The sequence below is a fragment of the Lycorma delicatula genome, chromosome 6 (genome assembly GCF_047948215.1).
Source record: "Lycorma delicatula isolate Av1 chromosome 6, ASM4794821v1, whole genome shotgun sequence".
In the NCBI taxonomy this organism is placed as follows: domain Eukaryota; kingdom Metazoa; phylum Arthropoda; class Insecta; order Hemiptera; family Fulgoridae; genus Lycorma; species Lycorma delicatula.
This window is the reverse complement of record NC_134460.1, coordinates 69,736,965-69,764,722: the sequence shown is the minus strand read 5'-3', so window position 1 is coordinate 69,764,722 and position 27,758 is coordinate 69,736,965. Positions and strand designations below refer to the sequence as shown.

The 27,758-nt window shown below is 25.3% G+C and overlaps 2 protein-coding genes across 4 annotated transcripts in view; both read left to right on the top strand.

Moving 5' to 3' along the window:
- LOC142327116 (uncharacterized) overlaps positions 1 to 27,758 on the top strand; it is a 462,885-nt gene that overhangs the window by 150,995 nt on the left and 284,132 nt on the right. The gene's annotated exons all lie outside the window — the stretch shown is intronic.
- Positions 8,132 to 21,180, top strand: LOC142326513 (uncharacterized). Its single transcript, XM_075369090.1, has 3 exons — positions 8,132 to 8,445; positions 13,245 to 13,556; positions 20,832 to 21,180. The coding sequence occupies exons 1-3, from the start codon at positions 8,145 to 8,147 to the stop codon at positions 21,077 to 21,079; spliced, it is 861 nt and encodes a 286-aa protein (XP_075225205.1). The 5' UTR covers positions 8,132 to 8,144; the 3' UTR covers positions 21,080 to 21,180.

The following is a 27,758-nucleotide window of genomic DNA, read 5'->3' as shown; positions in this document are numbered from 1 at the left end:
CATGACTAGTTTATAAAACTTTGCTACTTCTTCAATTTGGTGTAAACGGAAAGTGCAGCAGCTAAGACTAATTTGTATAATAATTTTTGACAATAAAATTTTAATTTAAAAACACTGAGACTATATGTTGATAATAAAATTGTAGTACTTTACCTTTTAAACGCTCATTTTCTTCTTTTTATTTGTTATGTTTTTCTTCCTTTGTCATGCACATATGTTATATAACGTGTTATTTTTAGACTAATCTTAACATAATTTTTACAGTACAGACTCATCTCGATCAGCTTAGTTTGAATCAGCCTGTATCTATGAGAAGTATGGACGGTGTCTTATTTTCTTGTGAAGATTGTGGAAAGAATTACAAGTATAAAAGGAGTTTAAGATTCCATAAACGGGTAGAATGTGGAAAAGAACCTCAGTTGAGATGTCCTTATTGCAAATATCAGTGTTACCAAAAGCAATCTTTAAAATCCCATGTTTATAAAAGACATTCAGACTATTTTGATTTAAATTTCAATATATGATTTTATTAGTTTTTGGAAAAGAAATGATTGTATGAAAAATAAATTATTGAAATGAAATTTCTATTTTAAGTATTTGTTGAAGTGTGTATTTTTTTAGAAGTAATTAATTTTTTTTATATATTGAATCGGTGAGTTTTATATATTGATTCAGTTTTTTTTCATAGTTAATTAGTATTTGTAATTTGATGCAAAAGTTTATTTGTTGTAGGCTGATAATTAGCAAAGCAAGTACATTTTATAAAGTTAGTTTTCATTGAAAAAATGTTTTGTTTTTCCATAAAACTATGAGTTTCAGTTGATTTTATTATCCTCTATAATACGTGTGATACATAGTGTCACACATACCATAAAGTTATATACATTCACTTTTAACATGTAGTAAAACAGGTTTAATGAGAAATGCATCCTGGAATATATTGAATCTGAATACCTAGTTTTAGATAATGTTTTTCTATTTTTAGTTTTTGTAAGAAAAATAACCAATAAAAAATCACAATTTCATTCCAGGAACATTTACATGTTCAGTGCATGATCATACCCCTTCCCTCATTCCTATCCCTGATGTGTCAGTACATGATCAGCTGGATGTTAGAAATAACTAAGATTAGTAAATAAAATCAATGATGTTGTGAGTGTATGCCGGTTTATTAAAATTACTTTCTGACAGCTTTGATGTAGATTTCATATAAATTATAAGTATTTTGTATGTCTGGCTGATGTTGCACTGAGACATTGTGAGTGCAATCCTAGAATAAAATTGTGAATTTTTTCCGATAGGATGGTTGTTTAAATAGTTTTATAATTTTGTACATTAGTAGTTGATTATGTTCAATAAAATTTTTAGTTTTATTTGATTGTATTGTAATATCAGTTTTCCACTGTAATTATGCATTGTTCTTCTGTGATGTTAGGAAAGGTTGTGGGTGCAGTCTCATGAAACATTGTAGTTATATATTTTTAGTAAATTATATTAATAATACGTGTTTGGGGAATCCATTCTCATAATAAGGTTCTTACTAAAACTCTTGAACACAAATTATATATGTATATATATATATATATATATAAGTATGAAATCTTTTATTAGAATTAGCTCTTAAAATAACAATTATTTTTTATAGTGATGATGTTCTTTTCCTTAAAAATTTACTTATTTTAAATTGCAGATAATTAATAATAATTAAGTTTTTTTTACAACAGATTACCTTCTATAATGTAATACTCATAATAACAAATTAATATTTTAGATTATTTACATTATACGTATACAGATCTGAAATAATTAGATACTCCTGAGGAAATCCGTTACTTTTAATTGAAGATAAATATGTTATGCTAAAAAAAAAATGTGAGAAAACTGTACTGCTAAGTGCTTTATTATTGGGTCAGTTAATTTACGAATTCATATGCCATTGTCTGTGCATAGATAACAAAGTGCTTGATCAAGTATATTGTTATCACTCAATTAAAAAAATATATAAATAAAATATTGCTAACTTTAAGCAAATATATAAATATTTTGAATAATGTTCAGAGTTTTTAGTTGACTCTTTTTTTCTTCTAAATAATTATATGTTAAATGATTTTTTAGGATGAATGCTTTGATGGAGATCAGTATATTGCAATACATTTATTATTTTGAAACTCTTTGTCTGTGTAAATAAATTTGTAATAATATATTACTAGTACATTGTTAAGAAATGCCTTATTTTCTGTCACTTTTGTTCACATGTCTGCCCAAGTGTGCATTTTAATGTGACATTTTTCAGAAAGTGTCTTCAACAAAGAAAGATATTTTTATTAAAAAAAAAAAATTACTACAAAACTATTATTACTAAATGGCGAATTGAACCAAACTTATTTTTATACATTATTTTTTAATACGCTTATATATTTTTGGAAGCTTTTGTGCACATCTTCAATGATCAGCATTGCTTTGGGTTTAGATTACTTTTCTGCTCTGGTATCAGCTTAGATTATTGCTGTTGTACCATTGCTATTGGTTAGTGTATTTGATAAGATTCAAGTGTGTTAAGACATGGTTTATTTTTGTGTATGTATAGATTATCAAGGAAGTTGTTAGTGTCCATGAATTTGGGATTTGGTTATATGTGTTAGCCGATTCATTAAAACCAGTAACAAAAGCTGCTGTATTAACTATAAGTTAGATATTTACATTTACAAGGGTCACATCTAACTCGCTTAAATATTTTCAAATGTGCAAACACACAGTAATAGAAAGACACAATTCAAATACACTTTTTAACTTTACCTAGTCCATAGATGTCTTGGTGTGCAGAAATAAATCTGGCAAAAATAGTAGCTTATGCCAGAATGGAAATAAGTATTATAAATGTGAGAAGAAGGCTTCATGTTAAAAATATAAGTTTAAAAAATTATTATATTGAAATAAACCCTGTTTGGTTTTACCATTAAATAATAATAATTTTACATAAATATTAAGAATAATTTTATATAAATTTTGTCGCTGATTGTCAAATATAAGCATTGCAAAAAAATTGCCATTTATTAAGCTTATTGAAATTTATAACCTTCTGTATTTTGATTTAAAGATAATTAAGATAAGATAATTTTGGCAAGAAATAATCTGTTATTTTTTAATTTGTTTAAAATGATGATAATAAAACTTCAGTAATTGTAATTTGGGATAGAAATTACTTTATGCCTGTAAATATTTCTCATGAGTATCTTGATCAGTTATTTATGTAGATAACTTTCTTATATTATAGTTTCTAAAATATTATTTGTTAGTTCGTAATTATATTATTTGTATATTGACAGAGAATTACATCTGAAATTTGCCATACCATTCTTAGTTATGATAAGATCTTGTGCTAGGTCTGCAGTGAAGCACATCCTTTAACTAGTAGAGCTTCGTCTTTTTGGGAAAACTGTCTTGTTCATTACAGAATAGAGTGCCCATACTCAAGGTAATAATAAATTGTGCTATAGGTTTTTTGAAATCATTTTGCTGACTTAACTGGGGATGATTTTCAATGCATTTTTTTGGATGAAATTAAATAAAAATATTTTAATTAAAAGATTAGATTATGTATGTAATGTGTGAAAACATAGTTATGTGGTCTGTTGTGGCCTCAAAACCACTCATACTCATACCTTCTCTTCTTTGATTATACACACATGTATTTCTAGTTACAATATCATTTGTATGAATGCCACATTAACTGAGTCTTCACTTTAATTTGATACTTTAGTCAACACATTAGGTCATTCAGCAGTTGAATCGTTTAAACTTGCCATATTCTAATGTTGCGTAATCAAACTTATCTTTTAAGTCGATCAAACTACCCATTGATGGCATAAAGCTTTCTTTGTTAACATCACTGTTACTTTAATACCTAAAATATCGACAGTACTTTAAATGATATTTGTTTGTTAATAGAAGTTGAGCTAATTGCACTTATTAATTAATCTATTGCACTAAAATTTGTTATTGCTTTCTTTGTGAGACATTCAAAAGTATTACTTTCTTAGATGGCGTTGCTGTTGCGCATTAATTATCTTTCAAATACTTTTTTCTTCATATCATTACGTATTATAATTAATTTTATTACTTTATATTTTGTGGTTAAGTAATCATGTTTCTTGGACTATTTGAAGTGATTGCTGTTCGTTTTTTTATGTTATAATTAAATCGTTAATAACTTTATAAATTATCATAATAATGTCAGTCATTTCTTAAAAAAAAATTATGATAAATTTAAGTAACAGAAAAATTTTTAAATAACCATTACATTTTGTGCAACATTACCCAAATGCATAGAAAAATAGTTATTCAACTAAAACATTGCGATAGATATTGTAAAATAAGTTCACCATATGAGGGGGGGGGGTAAAGCAGTTTTCTTTACAAGAAAATGAATATCTTACAAATTTTAAATCCCTTTTAAAAACTTAATGTAAAAAAATTTTTATCACATATAAAGCACAGTGAAAAAATAGTGAAATGCTTAAATCACATATAAAGCACAGTGAAAAAATAGTGAAATCCTTAAAATAATGTTAAAATGCTGGAGCATTTTCCCTTGCTTTTCAAAGGCAAGAAGAAAGGACAGATTTAAATCACTGTAGGTGATATAAAACATTTATTTTAATTTATTTCAATGATACATAAGTAGACAGCAGTAATCTTTCTGAATTATAAGATATAAACTGGAAAACAAAATTGCATTTATGAACTGTTTACAAAAAGTTTATAAAGTCTAAACCTAGGTCACCATATTGATTGTTAAGAAATAGTACAAAGAATATTTTCAGCAGGTTTATATTTAAAAAAATTAAAGTAAAAATAAAAAATTAAAATGTTCAAACAACACTTATCACTTTAGGTGATTCCAACAGAAATCATTAATGTAGGTTAAAACCATTTAATCCTCACAATTCATACCTCTTAAATAGTTTGGGTATATAAAGATCTCATGAAATCTAAAGGTAATGTGAACCTTAAACCAGTCAAAGGGATATCCCTGCTCATGAAAAAAGCAACTGGTTGTAAATTAGGAGTCCGTGGTATGTAACACCCATACATTTCACAATTAATAAAGATCAAATCTTCCTTGTCTGTAGTGTGTTGAAAATAATGGTAACTTTCAGTGCATGCAATTGTAGAATAGCTTTGTTTTTATTTTTATTAATCGGCACAAAAAGTAAAATGAGTTATCAGTTTCATTTTTTACTTACTTTATTTTGGTTTTCCTGCTACATTTGTAGTGTAATATTTTTTTGTGTAGTAATTAAGATGCAGCTGTAGTTTAGTCAGTAACAGTTAGTGCTGAATTTTATTGTTGCCTGTCACCGAGGTTAAAAATATCTTTAATAGTTGAAATTGTTTAGTAAGTTATTTATAAATAATTGTAGTACAAATTCATTTTAAAGAAACACTGAACACATAATTTTTTTTGTTTTTATTATGGCTGTCTGTGCTTAATTTTGCAGATGACGATTCAACGATGGATGTTTTTAACAGCAGTACATGGAGAAGTCGTTATGTGAAATCTGTTTATGAAAGAACACCTTTTGTATGCGATGTATGTAATAGATGTTATAAAAGTGAAGCGAGCTTGATTAGACACAAAAACGATTGCAATAAAATGGAGGTTTTTCCATGTCCAACTTGTGATCATGTATATAAACATGAACGAAGTTTAAAAAAACATCAAAAATTACAATGTGGGAAAGAACCTCAGTTCAGTTGTATGTTTTGTGGCAAAAAGACTTTTTATAAAGGTGCTCTCAAATCACATATATTACGTCATCATAGTAATAGTTGGAATTCATAATTGATTTCAACTTTTATCTTTTCTAATTTTCTTTATTTTCATTTTATTAAAAATGAAAATAAAGAAAATTTTCAATATTTGAATAAAAGAAATAATATTTTTTTGTATAATAAAATAATATTCGAATAAAAAATTATTCTAATAATAAATGCTTAGTAGTATTGATCATAGTACAATACTTCAAGACATACTTGAACTGAGTTCAAGTTAAATCTTTCTTGGGGGCAGTTTTTTGGTGGTTTACATCTATGATAAAACCAAAGTGTGTTCAGCCTAATTTTCTGAGAAAATATTTATTTAGATTTATAAAAAAATTAAAATATTAATATTCCGTTTTGAATGTTTATAGAATTATGTTCAGATTTATGAGATTAATTTTATAACTATGTGTTCACACTTGATTCATGCATGCATACTCTCTTTTTTTTTATAAGCCCCTGTATTTATATAAATGCAAAACATTATTTTTAAATTAATATAACCTTCTGTTTACATTATAAATTCTAGTAACATCTTAATGAAAAACAAAATGTACGCTTATTTTTTATTTCATACATTCTTTTGTTTATTCATTTGTAAATTATATAATGTTTTAATATGTAATTTTTAATCATATATAGCAGTGTTTTTTATTTTGTTAATAAATCTGTTTTAAAATTGGTAATTTCTTTTAATGTATTCTCCTTTTTATTTGAATTAGTGTTTGACTGTTATTATAAAATCCTAACATGTATAATATTTTACTTGAAATGTTTATATATATATGTATATTTTTTAAAGTTAAATTCTAAACTCCCATTTAGTTGCAGTAAATTAATTTTGCCATCAAAATATGTGAATCAATAATTATTTTTTATTAATTGTAATTTTGAGTATATTTAATGTTAAAAGTTTGATAATATGTATTTATAGATTAATTTGATAAATCAGAAATCACTCAAAATGTTGCTTAAAAGATGTCTTAAATCTGCTTTAATAAACAAATCAACAAATAAAAAATTTACATATAAAATGTACTTACAAAACTAGTATTTCCACTAGTGTTTTTAGAATGAAAATAAAAACATTTTTGACAGAAAATGCTAGAATTTTTTTTTTTTTGGGTTCATGTAAAATAATACTTATTTGTTTTGTCAACAGCAATTTTTTTATTTTTTAGCTTTATTCGACAAATGCTCGTAGAAATATTTGTTTTGTAAGTATTTTTCATTTGATAATTAATTTATTCGTTTTTGTTACCTACTAATTCCATAATATTTACTGATGTTGTTTTACAATCAACTACCCTTCTAGTTTTAGATTTAAATATCGTTTTTAATAGTGTTTGAGCAGTTTCTTATTTTATAATATTTATTTCAATACCCATTTAGCGTACCTCTTGTTTTAATTACGGATTGATGATCTTCCATGTAATCAGGTCTGTAGTAATTATGTTTGATGAGTAACATCACTATAATAAACGATTGAAAAAAAATTTGATAAAAGTGGTAGAATGTAGTCTAATTTTTATTTTTAAAGAAAAGAAAGACTCACTTTTGACCACTTTAAAAAATGAGCCCTTTTGAATTTCTTTTTATCATAAACTAAAAGGGTAATAAATTTAAAAAATATGATTTATAAATTATTTTTCTCTTGTTGGCTGTTTTTGTCTGTAACCATGTTGTAGGAGGATTGGACGACTCGTTGATGAAACATTTTTAAATCCTTGCTGTGATGAATTAATTTTATAATTTAATGGATGGTTTTATAGTTTACCACGGTGTTGATTGGCCTTGCCCTCAAATAAAGTAACTCATCAACTTTCCTATTATGGTAAGTATGTGTGCGTGCGTGCGTGCACGCGTTAAAAATTACCTTTCAGTCAGTTATTGATATATATATATATATGATATACAGTGCTGGTGATATGAAGCTTGTTTAATCTTCTTCATAATGAATATAAAGAATTTTATATCTTGCTTTAAATCGATTTCAATCAGGATTATTTTTACATCATATTTGCCCATATTCACCAGCAACATATTTGGTGAATGGTAGAAGTATAATTATTGTTGTAAATATTTATGTATTTTAATTATCCTCGTTTTGCTAATTTAATGCTTTTTATACGTATAAATCAATATAATTATGTTTTTTATGCAGTTTTTTGTCAATAAAACCTGTTGTTTTATTGAATTGCTTACCTCTGTTTAATTGTACATGATTAGAGATGTTTTATTTCATTTATTAAAAGAATTTTATTATTAAATAGTTTTTGTCATGCTTATTGTGTAATTTTACAGGTGATGATTATATCAGAATGAATTCGAGAGTAAATCAGTCAAATTTTCAGTCAACTGTATACTCTTGTGAGGCTTGTGGAAAGTGTTACAAACATGAGATGAGCCTACGAACGCACAGATCACAAGATTGTGGAAAATGTCTTTTATATTTCTGTGATTTTTGTGGTAAATTATATAAACATGAACGTAGCTTAAAAAAACATCAGAAATTTGAATGTGGTAAAGAACCACAATTTCAGTGCCCTTATTGTACAAAAAAGGCTCATCAAAAGTCTGGTTTAAAGTCTCACATATTGAACAAACATCCAGATCTAATGAGTGAAATCGATTGATTACAGAAATAAAATTTGAAAAGGCAGTTTAATATTTATTTTTAATGTTTAAGAGGGATATTAAACGTTTATATTTGAATTTTATATATGAAGAGAAAAATAGAATTCAGTTTAGGCACATTTTGATAAAAATTTTAATATTCTTTGCTAGCTTCTGTGAATTAGTGTTGCACCATTACTTTTGATTTACGTTAACCTGTCAGTACCATTGAAATTATAAAGTAGATTTATACATATTGGCTCTCAAATGAACCTAAAACTCAAAGCAGAGCTTCAGTATTATGCTGGACAAGATACAAGTATTTCATTTTTTATTAAAATCCACTGTGTTCTTTTTGATTGACTTTAATTATCTTTATCTGTTCAGGATTATGTTGTATTTAATTTCCAGTGTCTGTTTTTGCATGATTATTCTAGTGATATATATATATATATATATTTGTCTTTTCATTTGAAATTCTAATTTTTATATATTTTGAAATTAATTTCATTTGAAATTGATGTATATATAGACATGTTTTTTCAGAAGTGGATGATAATCATAGATTCTTGATATATTTATTTTTAGTTTTTAATGCTTAATACTAGTTTCAGTGATCATAAATTAGTTGGTAATTAAAACAAGTGGATAAAATGTTATTAAAAATAAAGTGCGTTATGTTTTTATTACCTTACAGAAAATAAAATTATAAAAGTATTTTTAAACAACTTAAAATCCCTCTGGTTTCAGAAATATGTGTACCTGAAGTTGATAGGATTAAAAGTGTTAACACCTATTTATTTATGTACTTACAGATAGTTTAATTATTATTTAAATTGCTTAAAAGATAATTAAAAATGCAGTTTATATTTTGCTGTAATCTTTAAGCTATTATTTTTTTAATAGAATAAGTCTGCAGTTGTGGTAAATAAACTAATTTACTGTTCAGTATTATTTTTATTGCAGTATTTAATTATATACAATAAAGAATGCAATTTTTAAATTAATTTATTATATTGAATAATAAAAAAAAATTTCTCTGCTTATTTGTCATGATGTATTTTATTTTATTTTCCTGTTCTGATTTCCTTTAATTACAAATAGTGTATTTAAAATAAGTGAGATATTAAACTGTTAATTATAAAAACTATATTTTTTTGTTCAATGTACTTTATTAGTTTTTATTTTTGGTTTTTTTATCGGTTGACTAATCCATTCTATTAAGTACCTTGTACTTTTACTTACATATATGCAAATGACATGCTCTTTGCTAAGAGGGGAAATCTGAAGTATAATGACTAGTAACATATTTAGATAAATGCAAATGACTGTATTATTAGCTAAAAGCTGTTTTACCCTCATTATTGCTGCAGTTAGTTGCTGTACAAATTCTAGATGGTTGCCAAGATCTATTAGGGCTAGTGTTGTGGGCTGGTATAATGAACTCTTTTACTCTTGAGAACCATGTACTGCAAAATAATTGTAACAAATATATTGTAAATAAATGTAACAAAATTAATATATCTTTATCCAGTACTGTTCAGAAATTAATAATGAACAAGTAAAGTTTGCAGAAAAAGTAATTGTTTACCAAATAGATTTATTTATTTATTTTTTTGGAGATTATTTTGTTTATAGAAAAATCTCTTTAGATTTGAATAATAAAATACATAACATATTTTTCATTTAAATAATATACAAATATATAAATAATAATAATAAAAATATGTTGAATAGGAGGTTATGTAGTCACTGCTTGTGGATTCAGTCATTTACTTTACTAAAGTAAGTAAAGTTGCTAAAGTAAGGGTTCTAATGACACTTCTGGAATCTCTATGGATTTTCTTATGAAAATGGATCTTCTCTTTGAAAGTACCTCTGGATCAACAAAAAAAGATTCATTTTTGCTAATTTTTTTGTAGTCTGTAAATGATTTTTGTTAAAAACGTCTTATGTTTCTTATTCTTAATAAATGAATGTGTGAAATTAGTGACATCTGATTTTGTGTGAAAGAACTGAAAATTGAGTAAATCTTTTGTATAGGATTAATAATAAATTCACTTGTTACACAGAATGGCTCCAAATGCAACTTTCTTGATTAGGAGGGGATTAGCAGCCAAGTCCCTTGTTTGTGTAAGGGGTGAATCTGTAGCTTGTTACATCCATGGATTTTCAGGACAGGATGTGTGTGTGGTTTAGTAGAACCTAACAAAATAAGGTGGCTGGGGACAGTCTCGAAAGGGCCTTTAAAATATTAGACTAATGTGGTTTGACCATGCTACTATTAAACTTCCTGCTTAGCAATACTGGCATTTAAGCGTTTGCACCTTTGACCCACGAAATTAATTATAAATTAATACAATGTAATACAGAAATAGTTCTCCAGTGTGGAAACAATACCAGAGCACATGATATTTAGAATAGCAAAAATGATTTAATATTTCATATTACAGAGTGCGTTATGTTTTAATAAGGTGAACAGAAATAAAAGTGCTTTGCTATGTTATGGCTAAGATTTTTTAATGTAACTTTTTTATTACATAATTACAATTTAAACTGCTTTTTCATATATCTGGATATTGAATACACATACCAATCATAATTTATGAGTTAATAAAACCAAATATTTTTACCATCAGTCAAAATAAGTTTTTTTATATAGTGTCCTAACAAATACCCTTTCCAGTTGTTTTTCCCATTGAGATTCTTTTTGTAAGGTTCAAGATATCAGTTGAAAATTACTATTATAAAGAATTTTGCTGTTTATGATTTTTACACAGTGTAAAAATGGTCAAGTTTACACAAAAACTTTGCTATGATCAATCAATTCTTAATTTACATATTTTACTGGAATTAACCTCATAACTACATTATAATATTTTTTTTAAAGGATTAAATCAGTAAAATTACTTACAGCTATTTAATAGAAAGCTATTGTTATTGTTTCAAAAAAGTTGAAAAATCTGAGGAGGTGTTGGATCAAATCCAACACCCCAGTGTGATCAATTTTAACACATTTCTCACAAGCTTTTTTTGCTACATAAGTTTCATGCCTTTAAAAGTATTTTAAACCAGATTTATTGATTCAAAATCTTCGCCACATAGAGGAAACATCTTAATGATTATGAATTTTTTTAAGCTTTTTTTATAATGGAGTTTAGTACTGTTAGATTGCTGGCATAATATACAAAGTAGTTTCAGGAAATTTTATGTTTTTTTTAATAATTACTGAACATCCTCTGCTTTGTTAGGAAATCCACACCTTCCTTACACTTTTAGAACACTTCAAGAAAAGATTTGACAGATCTTTACTAGGGTGTCAAAGAGAATTACAGAAAAATTTGATAAAAATGTGGGGTCTTACATTTCTGTTTTTGTTTATCAACGATTCTTCGAGTACAGGTTTTAGTTATTGTTATGCTAATTCTATTGACTGGTTCAGGGCCAATAAATTAATCTTAGTATCCTTTTCTTTGCTTGAAAATCATCATTATACTTCTACCACTCTTGAGTGTCTATGCATCTAGTACAACCCTATGATGTTTTGCATTCAGATGTCTTATCAATTTTAGAACACACCTCAAAAAAATAAATAGTAAAACCAGTTTGAAAATAGTGCCTAAGGTATCATAATTTTGTCGAATTGTAATTTTATTTGAATGATAACTGTGTTCAAAATAAAACATGCCTGTAGTAGTATTTAATTATAATTTAAATTTAGCTTTGATTGTACCAAAAAATTGGTCCTTAATTAGAGCCTTATGTGTAGTTGTTATCTTGGAACCATTAATACTACACAAGTACAATATGTTGATCCACAAACTGTTTAGTTATAATAATAATTGATTTGTGAATGCAAAACTTTTATTAAATATTATTATTAAATACAGTCAAGTGTCTTTAACTTGAACTGAGTACAGTTCCGATATAAATTTGTTAGGATTATATCGCATCTCAGTGAAAAGTATTATAGTACTCATATTTGTGTGAAGTTTTGTTTTTAACCATGTCTAAAAAATAAAATTATAAAAAGTCATTACTTAAATTCTATATTTACTATAAAATAATTGTGTAGATGTGTGTAGGTACGAGAAAGATAGAGAGGGGAAGAACTATATATATTAGACAATTAATTATATGTGAATTAAGTTTCAACTTAAATTAGTATTATAATATATATTTACCTTTGTTTTAATTTTATTATTAATATTTTATAAAAACATACAGATTACCTTTTTTAGTACTAAGATTCCTTTTTATTTTTTATTGCTTTTGCACATTTGAAAAAATGTCATAACTAAGGTTTTTTAGATGATTTAAACTAACATTAGTGTATGTCAATGTTAAGTTTTAAAGGTCATTCACTGAAATGCAAAAAAATTGATGAGAAATTAAGTTTGTTTATGCACTAAAGTGTATGAATAACTACACTTTTTATCTTAATTCTATTTTTTTTTATTTGAAGGGATTTCTTTGAAGTAGTTTGTTTATTTACATTTCCAATCACTGATATTCTAAGTAATGATGTTCTACTCTATGTGTGAATATTTTATATTTTTATTGTGGATATACCTGTTGTGTATTGATTGTATGAATGAGTTAAATGATATATGGGTAATTTATTTTCTGATTTATAAAATAATTATACATTCTTTGTATTAATGAAATTAAAATTTACACTTTATTATTTTTATAATTATGTAGTTAGGTTTTATGAATAAGGCTGTCAGAATTAAAATTTTGTACTGTACTCATGTTATGTGTTATGTATCTTTTTTTAATTAAGTAATTATTTATATTTACAGCCTTCAGTATGATTGGCTTGTCAGTGAGTAATGAGATAGTGGCTAAAAGATCATTTCAAAGAAGAGAGGATTGTATAATGACATCTGAAGAAGTGGCTTTGGTGCAAAAGTTTAAGGATGATAAAAATGATCTTATGGATATTTTCAATTTTTTAAATGGTTTTGGATTACCGAGTTACATTAAACATTTTCATAAAGCAAATTTTTTACTTAAGTGTTCAGCTTATTTCATACGTGATGGCAAAATGTATCATAGATTAAAGGATAATAATAAGGATGAGGGAAGAGAAGTTGTTTTTGATGCTGAATCGCGTTTGAGAATTGTTAGAAATGCGCATGAAGTTAATGAATTCGAGCATAGAGGAAGAGATAAAACTTACATTACGATTATGGAAAGATACTATTGGCGTGGAATTGTGCGTGATGTTTCTTTTTATATAAAAAATTGTCTTATATGCCGAAGTAGATTACAAAGTTTTTAATTTAATTTTTTTTGTTTTAAATGTCTTTTTTTATTGAAGACTTTTATTTTTAAGTTGTGCATTTAAAACATATTTCAAATCTGTTTACTACTTTTGTTTAGTTAACCTTTTGATCAGTTATTTTTCTTGAATATAATCTGTGTTTCAATGGATTTGCCGTGCTGATATACTGTAGTATATTTGATTCTGCGAAGAGTCATTCCACTCTTCTCTTTGCTTATTAAACCAGATGTAGAATGCTTATAATTTCTTCTGACTAGCTATGATGTTTTGGGAGTAACTGTGATTCATATCAAGTCGCCTACTACCACTATTGTTAATCCATCTAAAATAACACACACATACATGTCTATTGATGTATTAAATCCTCCAAGTAGTTGTGTGTATCACAGTAAACAAAAGCTTTTACTACATTTATAAACATTGTTTTCCTCCTCAATATTTTGAAAAGAGTAAGTGTACTTTTTTATGGATAAACTACTCGTTTTCCAAAGAAGAAAGTATTTTTACTGGATAGCAAACAAATTTTAAAATGGTCTGCTTAGTGTGTCAGTGTATGTTAACTTGAATTCAATTACTAGAAAAGTTCAGACATTTTGTGTCATGAATCTTATCTTCATCTTTAAAAATATATCTATAAAATTATGAATCAACTCATATTAGTTAATATTTATTTACATAAGCTCATTCTGAATAATTGAAATTCACTTGTATTAGCTTAGATGCTTATTAATTTGGATGTAATAATTTGGAAATATAATTTTCATAATTATTTATTTAAGGGAATGGTTATTCTTCAGTATGGTTTTTCATTTATATCTTAATTAATTTATCCTATGCTTGCTGTAGGTGTTTAAGTAAATTTGAAACTATAAATCTTATTTTTTAATGAACGTTTCCATCTGTTGGAATTTGACATGTTTTATATACGATAAGTAATTTGTAAACCTTAAATCAAACACAGATAAAGTGAAATGGAAACTCTTTTGTAATTTCTATTGAGTAACTGCTGAATAAATAAAAAATAGAAAAAGAATTTAATTTTTAATTCTAATGAAAATTTAAAATAAGAATCCTTATAGAGAAGGCATATTGTTATAAAATTTAAATACTGAACGAAGGGTTAATGAAATTCTGACAGTTTTCAGATGATTTTTTTTTTCAATTTAGTTGTTTGTATTCTTTTTCTTTTTGTACGATTTAATTTTTGTGAACATAGTGAAAAATGTACATATGGAATTAAATTATTGTAAAAACTTAAGTTACTGTTTTTATTTATACATGCACAGTCTTGTTTAATGCAATATGTAAATATACATAATTTGTTTTACTTTTTGTTTTTCATAAAAAAATATAAAAGTAACTTAATATAATGATAAAAGTAATTATACTGATAAAAGTAACTTAATATAATAAATAGCTTTTAAGTTAATTTCTTTTCATTCTCTGTTATTCTCTCCTGTAATTAATTATTCCTTATAAATTTGTGTGAATAATAATATTTTTGGATTTTTGTGTGTGAAGAAAATTATTTGTTTATGAGCTTTACAGTTTATTATTTTACCAATAATTGAAGACTGCTTTTTTATTGTGTTGATATAATTTTGCTGCACTTCATAATTAAATAATTTTGTCTTTACTAACTTTACTTTATATTCTGAGTTAATATTCTTCTCAAATTTACTCCTTTCATCTGATAATTTAGTCTTATTATATTAAATATTATTTTGCTTCTTTTTAAAAGTTTTTTAATTTCTAGATTCATTCCCATTTAATTTTATTTATTAACTAATTATGATGAATTCCCTACAAGTACTAAACATTATAGTGTTCATCATGTTTTTATTTTTATTATTTACTAGCAGACCTGGCAATACTTCGCTAGTGCTAGATTTTGTATATATATATATATATTAAATGAACACAATTGAAAGTGTGATAAAACATTAACAAAATGAACATTACGGACCTTCACAAATATAACTTTCCCTCTTTTCCTTTCTCGCTTTTATTTTCTCCCTTCCCAATTTTACTTTTTATCATTTCCCTTTCCCCATTTCAAAGAAGAACTTTCGGAGATTTAAGATTTTGAACAAACAAACATTTTTACATTTTTATTTATATAGATTTATTATTTTCTTTTAAAAAAATGAATCTTCAGAGTATTATCTCATCTTCAGTTATTTCCTTTATCCAAATGTTTTTACAACTATTTTTAATTAGCATGTCACATTATTTAAATAATGAACTTTTATTGTTTACCAGTATGTTCTTATATATGATGCACCAGGTGCAGGTGATATGTAGATATCATGTTTGTGCATGACATAGTTTTAAGTAAAATAACAAATGTATTACTTAATATAAGGTATTTTAATAATTTGTCACATTTATAGTTATTGTTTGTCAATAAAGGAAAGGAACTGAAGATGAAATCAAATTGAAAAAGATATTCTTGCTGATAAACAGAAAAATAAAGAAAAGTTCACACGCACAACAATACTCTTCTGTTTACGATTTAGGTAGAATTTATTGTATTAAACAAATTTACAGATCTTTTTATTAGCTACTAATAAATTCCAACTGCTTGTTATGAACTACCTGTACCTTTTAATGTTTCTATAAATTGACTTTATGATCTACAGAGATTGGTTTATTAAATCTGGCTTCGATCATTGGCATTTGATTTTTTCTTCAAATTTCAAGGATACAACATAAGGATATAAGGAATACTGTTTAATTTGTTATACAGAATCTATTATAACTAATATTAACATGTATGCATTTACATGCCTGTGCTCCTATAATTATTACATCTCTTTTTCATTGATAGAGCAATCATTAATAAGTTCAACTATAATGTATTCACTTACCTGTATAAAATAATTTTTTAACCGTTTCAGTTTGATGTACATTAGATGAGATCATTTAAAAAAGATATATATTAATTTAATTTTTTATAATGGTTAAAAAATTTTATTTGTTTAATAGATTTGCTCTCTGATGATTGAGTAATACTCCAAAAGTGCTACAGATAGGTGAATGTTCTTACCTTCTTATCTTTTATTTAAACTGTATCTGGTGGATTTAAATATTTGTTTTAAAAAAAAATTAAACCTGTATATGTAAATTAATAATTAAATCATAAATAGAAAATGCTCAAAAACTGTAATTAAAGTGTAATGAATATACAAATTGAAAAGAAAAATATTTGATGGTAAATGAATTGAGAATTTATTTTTATTTTTATTTATTTTAAATCAAAATTTGTTTTTATTTAGATGGTTTTCAGCATTTTTTTATTGTAGTTTTATTCTCATAACCATTCGGCATAAATTTTATTTGTATTAAGTTATTAAGAGTCTTTTCTTTTAACTTTGTACAACTGATAAGGTCAGAATCTTTTTTCTTTCATTTTTTCTACTACCATTGAATTCTTCTGTCACGGAAATTTAATTTTTTATTTTAATTATTTATAAAATTTCATCATTTTTAACTGTTTTTTTTTTTTTTTTAAGTGTCAGAATGCTGTGATCATAAGGCACTAAAACTTTAGTAGTTATAATTTTTTTTTTTATTGCAGTAATGCCATGTTTTTCATTGTATATTTGTTTTCAGCTTGTATTACAAAATATTTGAATGGAAGATATTGTGAAAATACAGATCATGATTATTGGAGGAAGTCATTTCAATTAAATTTTAATAAGAAGTCAAATCTTGGATGCACTAGGAATAATAAAACTAAATGTGAATTGGGTGAAATAGAAAAACTTACCAATATGTCTGATAAATATGAATTAATGAACAATATTCAAGTAAATATTGAAAGTAAATTTATTTGTAATAATTGTGGTCGTTGTTATAAGTTAAAAACTAGCTTTCTTAAACATAAAAATTTTGAATGCGGTAAGGAACCACGTTTTAAATGCTCATTATGCCCGATGCAATGCCACCAGAAGCATTCCTTAAAACGCCACATTGTTAATAAGCATAATATTATACTTAGCAATTTTTATTAAACAACTTGAAAAAAAAAATTTCATTGTAATTTTTCATTAAAAAAATGTGTAGTATTTCTATTATGAATGATTTAAAGAAATTATAACTTATACATTGTTAGGTAAATTAATTTAATTTAATGTATAGATTTTATATATTGTGACACGCTTTAATTTTTTATTAGTTTTATTATTATTTCTTTTTAAATAAATTATGTTGTGTTTTAAAAATTGACCATCTTATATTACATTTTGTTTTTTAAAGACATTATTGATTTATGTTAATTTTCTTCTGGATTTTTTATTCTGTTAAAACCTTCCACTTGTGTTTGAAACTCTGAATTTTTTTCATTTGTTCAGTTATTATTACCACCTATCATATAGAATTAAGTATGAGGAATTTACTACTGAGAATACATGGATCCTTTCTAAGTATAAAAAGTTTATAAAATACATTGTTTCATGACTGTAATGCGTGTAAAGTACTTGAGATACAAGAAATATCAGTCAAAAGTTTTTAGTCTTAGAGTAATTACATTCCAAATCCTTTGTAATTTGCAAGAGTAATTATTGCCAAATCCTTTTACGAACAGAATAATGTTTTCATTTGAAGGGTTGAATATCAGCTGCATGATGCAGGCTTGACATGCTTATACGTGACACTGTATATTCATCTCGGTAAAGAAGATAACTGAAAACGGTTTCAGTCGTCACTTTCTTCTTTCTAAGTGTGACGTGGATGCTAATTATTCTTCGGAATGGCTATTTATTTTTTTTTGGAATGATTTGTGATTTATTTTTGAATGGTTTGTGATTCATTTTGGGTCACTTAAATCAGTATGATTGTGACAATTATCATGAATGTAATGATTGGTTATTGTTTTTGTGTGACAATAATAACACTACTTTTCATATAAACAGCCTTCCTTTTAATTAATTAAATGTCATTTCCTAATATTTCTATGTTTAGGTACTTTACCCTAATGTGTCACAGCAGCTGTCTGTGCAGTCTGTGTTACAGACTGTTCTCCTTTAGGCTACTAATGCACCCAAGACAATTTTTAGTTCACACCACCTCTGTTTAGGTTCTTCTAATGATATAACTCTAATCTATCCTTTAGTGCATCTAACATTTTTATTCTCTTCTTTTCTTAAGAATGTATTCTAGCCATCCTTCCACTACTATGATGCCTGGTTGAAATAAATAATTTATTTATTATTTTGTTTCTCTTAATTCTCATTTTTTAATTTTTTTTTAAAAAAGCAAATTGAATATTGTATTTATTAATTAAAATTTATTAGTTAAAATATTGTATTAATTAATTAAAATGTCTTTATTAATTAAAATCTTAATTAAATTCTAAATCTTACAGCTTAATTTTATCTATTTTAAATATTATTCTTTACATTATTTTTAATCTTGTGAATAGCTATGTTAAAGAATCAGTGTTGGTCCTGGGCAAGACAGTAAACTACCCCGATCACCCTGACCAAAGGCATTCTCTGTATGGGTTGATCGTCCCAGTATTATATACTTCCCTTTTATTAACTTTTATTTCTTTTACTGTGAATAATGCCATGGAATTTTATGAGTCCCTGACCTATTTCCATTAGTGGTAGTGCTAGTTTCTTCTAGTAGTAAACAAGTTATTTGCTTATTTAACGAGATTGCATCTGCTTGATAAACTGTACAGAGGTTGGATGAAAAGCTTAATTAATGTGTACTTGTAAGATGGATAGAGTCAAGTATCTTACTCGTAAAATCTGAATGAAATGGTAATGGAAGAAAGGAGTATCTCACATCTCAACTTTGCTTGACTAGCTTACATAGTAGTTAATTATTTCTTGTGTTAAAAATTGTTGTCTACTTTATCATGTGTGATTGGGTAGAGGAGGTGTTAATTGTATTATACTATTTAATAATCCTTTAAAAATTTGTACTTATCTGGATTTTTATATGCTGATATAATATTTTACAATCTGCAGACAATATTCTTTTTCAGGTTCTAAGGCAATTTCTTTTTTTTGAAGGTGTTAAAAATTGAATACTTTGTCAACCAGATGTATGCTTTTGACTCGATTAGTCTATTTTTGACCGCTTCTATTTTTGGAAGCTGTTGAAAGCAAAATTATTTTTGGTTTGTTAGGATTAGAGATGCTGTATTAATCGTTTTACTGTCAGTTTAAAACTGCACATATATCTCCTTATGTATGCAGAAATTTTTTTTTAATGCAGCATCATTTTATTGATCTAAATTGTTGTTCATGGTTTAATACTACACTTATTTCCTTCTTGTGGCATTAATATTCCAGTTTGACAGTTATTGGCGGGGAAATCCTTTACTTAATTGTTTGCTACATTCTCCACACATATTTTTGTAGTATTGTACTTTTTATAATTACGATTTTTTAGGGGGCATTATTCACAGATGATAACTGATATTATCCCTATAAAAAATTATTTCTTTTTTCGTATCTTAAGATGTCGGTTGCATGCTGGAGTAAGCATGATGCTGGATCGTGTTTATTTATGTATACGCATATCTTCATATATTTACATTGTTGTAATCTCTGTATTAGTACTGCAGTAATATTTCTGATTGTTACGACAGATAAAGTGTATCTTGAAGAAATAAGGGGTACTAGTGATTAAAATTTTGTTAAACAGTATAGAATTTTATGAACAGTTAATTTAATGCAGTAACTGCAAGTCTTGTAACCATTTTTACAAATGCTTATATGGAAATATACAAAATAATGAGGAATTGTGTAAATAAAATACCATTTTTAAAATACAGGACAGTATTTAAATATAAAGTGATATAAATTAATCTGAGGATGGTTTTCTACTGGATCTAGAGAAACTGGAGAAATAAGTTTTATGAATTCTCTGTGGTTGCTGGTTACACCAGAGCTGTGTTGTGTTTTTCATTAATTTCTTGCTTACATACAGTTGCAGCTTCTTGCTTTGGTAAGTTTTTAATTTATAAACATACTATTAATGCAATAGAATGTATATCTTATTAATCTGTTTTTTCAACATTTCATATAATAATTATTTGTTAAAGCGTTAATTGTTTTACTTGACTATTTGTTTATCATTATAGGAAAGATATGGCAGAAATTAAAGGAAACTCTGGGACAGATGACTGCCCAGACTGCTGTAAGCGGTGATCTTAAATGGAAATGCGACAGGTGTGGACGAGGTTATAAATACAGACAAGGATTAAGATTACATCTTCAGTTTGGTTGTGGAAAAGAACCACAGTTTAAGTGTCCATATTGTGACAAAAAATGTCAATATAAAGGAAATTTAAAAGCACATGTTTATACTGTCCATAAACAGATTATTTAAAGTTATTGTTAACCATTAGTTTTTTAGTTATATTTTATTTATTTGTTATGTTTGAAATCAAAATTAAAATTTTTGAATTTTAATATATTCTGTTTGTTTTGACGAAAATATAAACAAATATCACTGATTATTTTTGTGGAGGCCTATTTATTTATTTATAATTATAAGTAATTATTTTCATATGGTATTTTTTGTTTACCTGAATTTCTTCACGTCTGATATTGCCATGTTATGTATTCTACCATGTATGATGTACAATTTGTCTTTTTTTTCAAATTAATGTTATATTTTGTTTCTTAACTTTTTTTTTAGTTACTTAGATTTTTGAGTTTAATAATTATCCCCTAAAAAAATATTAAAATATTCATGACTCTATTTACCTATACTGCGTATAACCAGACTGCTTTATTTATTTATTACACTCACACCTTAAATACTCATGTACAACTTTTGTTCGTTTTTGCTAAATAAAACAAATAGTAGATTGTATATTAATTCATTTATTGCTACTGATTATTATTGGTCATGCCAATCTCAATTTAGTGTGAATAGTTTGCCTTTCTGGTTTGCTAAGATTTTATGACTTGCTAAATATCTTTTGAAAGAGTTTTCTGTACTTTTAAATATTTTTTTTTACAATTAATTTACCTATGTTACTGCAAAGAGATGATATACCCATGTGATCCTTCTGTAACTTTCTAACCAATTGTTTGAATGCATTTTTTTTTTTAAATGTCTTACTTTTTATTTGATAGATAATTTATATTTTAGAATAACTATTTTGTTAATTTTCTGTAACTATATTGTTTACAGAGTATCATTTCATGATCATTTTTTATTTTATTTATAAATCGGTGCTCTTTTGCATATATTATAACATTACTGTTTTCATTTTTTTAAGTTTTGTTACTAATACATATTTTCCTGTAGTTCTAATAAATATTATATTACACTTATTTTTATTTTTAAAAATAAAATTGTTTGTTTATTACGAAATAAGTTAAGAAAATATTTTTAAAAAAATTTTTTTTAGATTTAAAATAGAAATTTTAATAAAAAAAGTAATTTTGCAGTAAATTAAAATTTATTATACAGTATATGATGCAAGTAAAAAATACAATTTTTAAGATCTCCCTGTAGCAAATTACAAGTTTATTAGTATTTTTTTTTTTCGTTTAGATATAAAGATCATAACTAAGACTGTACATCATAGCCTTAAAATGTGATGGTTCTACAATTTTTGGAACATTTTTCAGGAAAAGTGCCCTGAAAGTTAAAGGGCATGAAGTAAGTTTGAATTGTAAAATGACCATAATGTTTCTTTGTGTACTTCTTTGTGACAAATAGCTGTGGTAACCATTTACAAAAAGTAAAAATAAGAAATTGAAGAAAAAGGGATAATTTTTTTATGAATTATTTTTTAAATCATTTTTGAATTCAAATCATCTTTTTGTTCTTTTGCATTAATTAGTAAAAACTAAACAGTTTGATTTAAATTCTTGCTCTGGGTTCAACATTTTTTTATCAGTTATCATTACCGTGTGTAATAAATGCTTAAGTAGGAAATAAAAAAAAATATTGCTGATACAAATTAAGTAATTTATGTAACATTACATAAATTGTGTCAATAGTGGACAGGGAATCAGCATTTCAAGAGTTTACTGAAGAATAACTTTAGCTTATTCCGGAAAGGTTTCACTGATTGTTATTAAGTGACTGAGATTTTTTTCCATTATTCTTTACAAGAATGTTTTCTTTTGCTTTCTTACTATAAATTCACATTTCATAAAAAGTTTCCATCTATCAAAATCCTATAATTAGGAATCTTAGTATCGTTTCAAATAGAGATATTTTTTCTTTTTTGTTAAATTGTGAGTTTGCTGAAGGTTATTTTTTTAAATTGTAAAATGTAAATCAGTAAATCAGTTAGTAAGTATTATTTTAATTCTTGTTAATATTTTTTTATGTTGTATCCATATATTTCAGCATATGTATGTCATTGATAATGTGATATAAAATAGATTTTTCCACCTCATAAGAAATATTTCTTGAAATTAACGTTATTTAGCCACAATTTTTATATTAATTTTCTTTTTTTAAGAATTAGGCGTTTATTATTAATTGTAATAATAGCTGACTGTCAACAACTTTTCTATCCTCATTTATGCAGAAAATATAAGATTGCTGTTTACATTATGTTTCTCATCAGGAGATGTCATTATTATTTTATTTCTGCTGAGTTAAAGGTAATATGAATGTTGATTACAATTTATTTATAACCATGCATGTAGTTAACATTATTATGTTAAATCATTTATTGTTTTAGTTCTTTTGAATAACTTATTAATAGATTAATGTACATTCATAAAAACTTATTTGAATATAAACTGTAGTGCAATACATTTTGAAAACTTATTTTCCCAGTATTAATTACTCCCGTTTTTATATTTTTAGATGATGTTAGTTTATTAATTTTGTAAATGCTGTAAAAAATATTTCAGCATTTATTATGAGCAGTGAATGAATTTTAGTAGTTTTTAATTGTTTATATCCGTAATTATTTTTATTTTTAATGACTGTTATAATGAAAATAGTTTTTATTATTAGTTGTAATATGTTTTTGTTCTGTGATTTATGTTGTTTTTTCTTGACATATAAGCGAGTGTTACCTAAATTTAATCATGTTCCTTTTCTGAAATTAATGCTAGTAAAATAAATACTTATTTAAGAGTATTTTTATTTTGTCAAACTTAAAAAAAAATCTTAATTTCATTTAAGTAATATGTTAGTCATTTATTCTATAATTCATTTTTTAAATATATTGTTTAATGACTTGTTAGTGTATTGTTAATATCTTAAATTGTATGTGAGTTGATAATTATTTCTTTATAATTGGTTAAATGTGGTTTTTTAATATTTTCCTCTGTTCATAAAAGTTATTAAAAACTATTTATGTTATGCGGTAAAACTACAATTATTAAAATTAACTTAATTCACCAGATTATAATATCACACGATTTTCTAAATATGCAGATAAAATTAAGGTTTTTTTTTTGTGTACATCAAGTTAAATATCTTCATGAGCAAACGTAGTCTGCATATGTGACGTCTAGATAAATTTTTAAATATGTTATCAAAATTTTAATTTTTTTTATTGTTCATTCTTTTAGTAATAATTTTTTTTGTTAATATTTTAACAAAAGTTTCTAACGATGGTAGCAGTAGCTTTTCATGTTGTGTTCCAATAAGTAACTGAATCTACATCACTCATAGAGCAGATAACTTTTACCCATTGTTAGGTATCTTTAGTACAGAACTGAATATAATTATATGCAATATTATTAAAATTGTGATAGGTGGCAAGAGTTTTACTAAATAATGGTGTTTTTTTTACTCTAGTGGTGGTTTGAATTGGGTGTTGAATCAATATTGCATTATAATGATTCACAATTCATTCATTAATTGACCATTTTAATTTCTTCTATTAAAATTCTGTACCTACAATGATACAATTTTCATTTATGGTGATTTGATCAGTTATCCCTGATGTTCCCTGTAAGCTGTCCTACATAATTTTTAATTTGATTCTGTTTGCATTTAGTTTGAACCATTTAATTTTTCTTCCAACAATGATTGAAAATGATTCATTTATTGATTTGTAGTTTGCACTCTATTTTTTTTTTTTTTTTTTTAATGAAGGAAATGAATTAGGAAAAACATAATCTTGTTTAAATATGCAAACTTTTTCTGGTTACTTTGTGTTTATTTTCATGTTTATTGTTTCAGGATAATATTTTCTTACACAGGGTGGAAAGCTCAGTTATACTAACGTATGAGTTTAACTGAATAGCAACAAAGTACATGAATATAATTTTTTTTCTGGGTTTAACTAGAATTCTATTGTCACAATACATAGAATAATGCTTAATTTATGGTTGTGAACAATTAATACATTAGTATTTATTTTTTTAAACAAATTGTTGAATTACTATTAAACAATCAATCAAATGATTATGTTAGTAATTCACTTTTTCTTAACTTTTGCATTTATTCTTCTGTACAAATTACACTCTGTATATAAAAAAAAATGTTATCCCATGTTTATTTTTTTTACGTTTTCCTTATTCTAACTCCTGCCACTTTTCAAGTATTTTTAAATAACTTTGAGTTGTTCTGTCTAAGGACATATATTATGGACATAACATGGCCACAGTCATTGAATAATATGCAGTACATTTAATAACAGTACTTGTTATAAATTATTACAGTTCAAGATAAATGGAATATGTATTTCATTCTTATTTCTCTTGGTTTTATTTTACTTGTGGACTACATGATTAAAGTGTTAGTTTTGTTGTACTTTTGTTATTTAGTGCTAAATCTCAATTTTATGCTACTCTTATATACAATATTTATTAAATAGATAAAGATTTTACTTCATGTTTTTAGTATAAAATCTTTTTAATACTGGACTAAATTGTTCAGTAGATATTTACTTTTGTTTAGAACTTGGATTGTAGTTTTCTATAATATTTTTTGAATGATAATGTGTTCTGATATAGTGTTATTGTTTTGTTTTAAATTAAGATTTAAAAAAAAAAATTTATTAGTTAAACAATCTTAGTTTTTTCATAATTAATGAGACCAGGAATGGTTATCATTTAATTTATGGGAGTTAGTAGCACAAATACTGTTACTGAGTCTCAGAAAAATATATTATTAATTTAACTATTGGTCACTTTAAATGTTAAATAAAATCATATTATATTTATTGGTAAATAAAATCTGAAAAAGTAAATAAATTGAAATGTTATAAATTTTTAATTAATTATTAACTTTGAAATTTATTATTTTGGAAAATGAATTATACTGTGATAATTTATTTCTTGAAAATAAAATTATCTTATATTCTTTTTTACGACATATTTGTTTACCCTTTTATATTAATTTAAATAAAATTTATTGTTGTTTGTTATTGTTAAAATTCAAATAAATAAATTTAATAAAAACAAGAGGTTGTGTTGTTCGTATTACATTCATTTATCTAATATTTTTTATTTGGTGCAGTTAGTTGTCAGTATTAAGTATCATATTGTTTAGAAATAGTATATTTAAAATGTAAATACTATGTAAATATAATTTCACCATATTTCATTAAAGATTATATATTTTTTTAAACTGGTAATTAGTATAATTTGTGAGATGTTTGAGGCTTGATTGTTTTAAAGCAGTACATGTGTCTATCTGGTCACTTATGTGATGGCTTCTGATGATTGCATTCGGAGTTATAAAAGTTATTTTACAGGATTATTATTAACATATTGATCAATATCAGAGGAAACTGAATTTGCCTGTAAATTACTGATTAGACTATATATATAAAATATTTTTTCTCTATAGTCATTTTGGAACATTTTTACCTGTATTTGTTTGTGTCTTCAGGCAAACACCAGCGTTCTTGTGCAATATGCCCAATTTGCAGTTATTTATTTATTTTTTAAAATAATAATCTTAATCTAAGATTTCCACCTTTGTTATTATTTAAAAAATTAATTAGTAATATGTCTTTCTTTTAAAAAAAAGGTATATGAATGGTGTTTTATTTTCTATAAAAAACTACGGTAGTATATTATAAATTTATGATTTACTTATATTATTTATTACTGCTTAAGAGAAAGTTGTGGTTTCAATCTTTGAAGCGTATCGTAAAGGAGATTTAAGAAGTAAACTTAAGTTAATAATTTGCTTTTGTGCTTTTTTTTATCATGAATACACTTCAGTCCAGTTTCAGCAAGCTTTCCAGACTGAGGTTCTCTTTGTTTTCCTTCTAAAGATAAAAAAAAAATGAGACATTAAGAAGAATTTTGGTTTTGTCATATTGCTTTATGTATAAATGGGTACATATGTAAATAGCAACAACCTTTATTCATTGAATAGCATGACAAAACATGATAACAGTTCAAAATTATAAACAGAATCTCTCTCAGAATACATAAAAATAGTTATTCCAGAGGACCTTTTGCCAGTACTTAGGAGCTCCTTCTTCATTGCAGTTGCTTGTGGATATGTTATAACTTCCTTTATAGTGTAATCTAATAAGATAGTAATAGATTAATCTAATAAGATAGTATTAGATTAATCTAATATTTCCTATCTGTAATGAGTTTGTTTATTTATATTTTTATATTGTTTTTGTTAAATTTATTATGTTTATAAATTTCATACCGCTCAAATTTGTCAAGATGTGTTTTTTATGTGTTTCGTGTATGTTGAGGTCAGATTTTATGAGACAGTTTGCTAAAGTTAATTCCATTGTTTTATGTAAGGCTTATGTAAAATATGTATTCTTTATATATGTGAGAATGTTCATTCAGTTTTGTCTGGATCATCAGTTACAGAGAACAGATACTGTCATACAGACGCAACAAAAGACTTAAATTGGCATATAGTCTCACAGAAACATAATACATCACAGATAAACTTTTCATGAAACATATAAAAACATACAAATGAACCAAATGAAGTATCCGAATATACTAAAGTTTCTTTAACATTTGCAAGACTGGTGCTATTAACAATAAGTCCATAATTTACTCCACTGAAGAAGGAGTTGTGCAAAAGGTCTTTAGAAGAGTAATCCCCTTTGAAAATAAATTGATTTTTATTTTTAGTACATTAT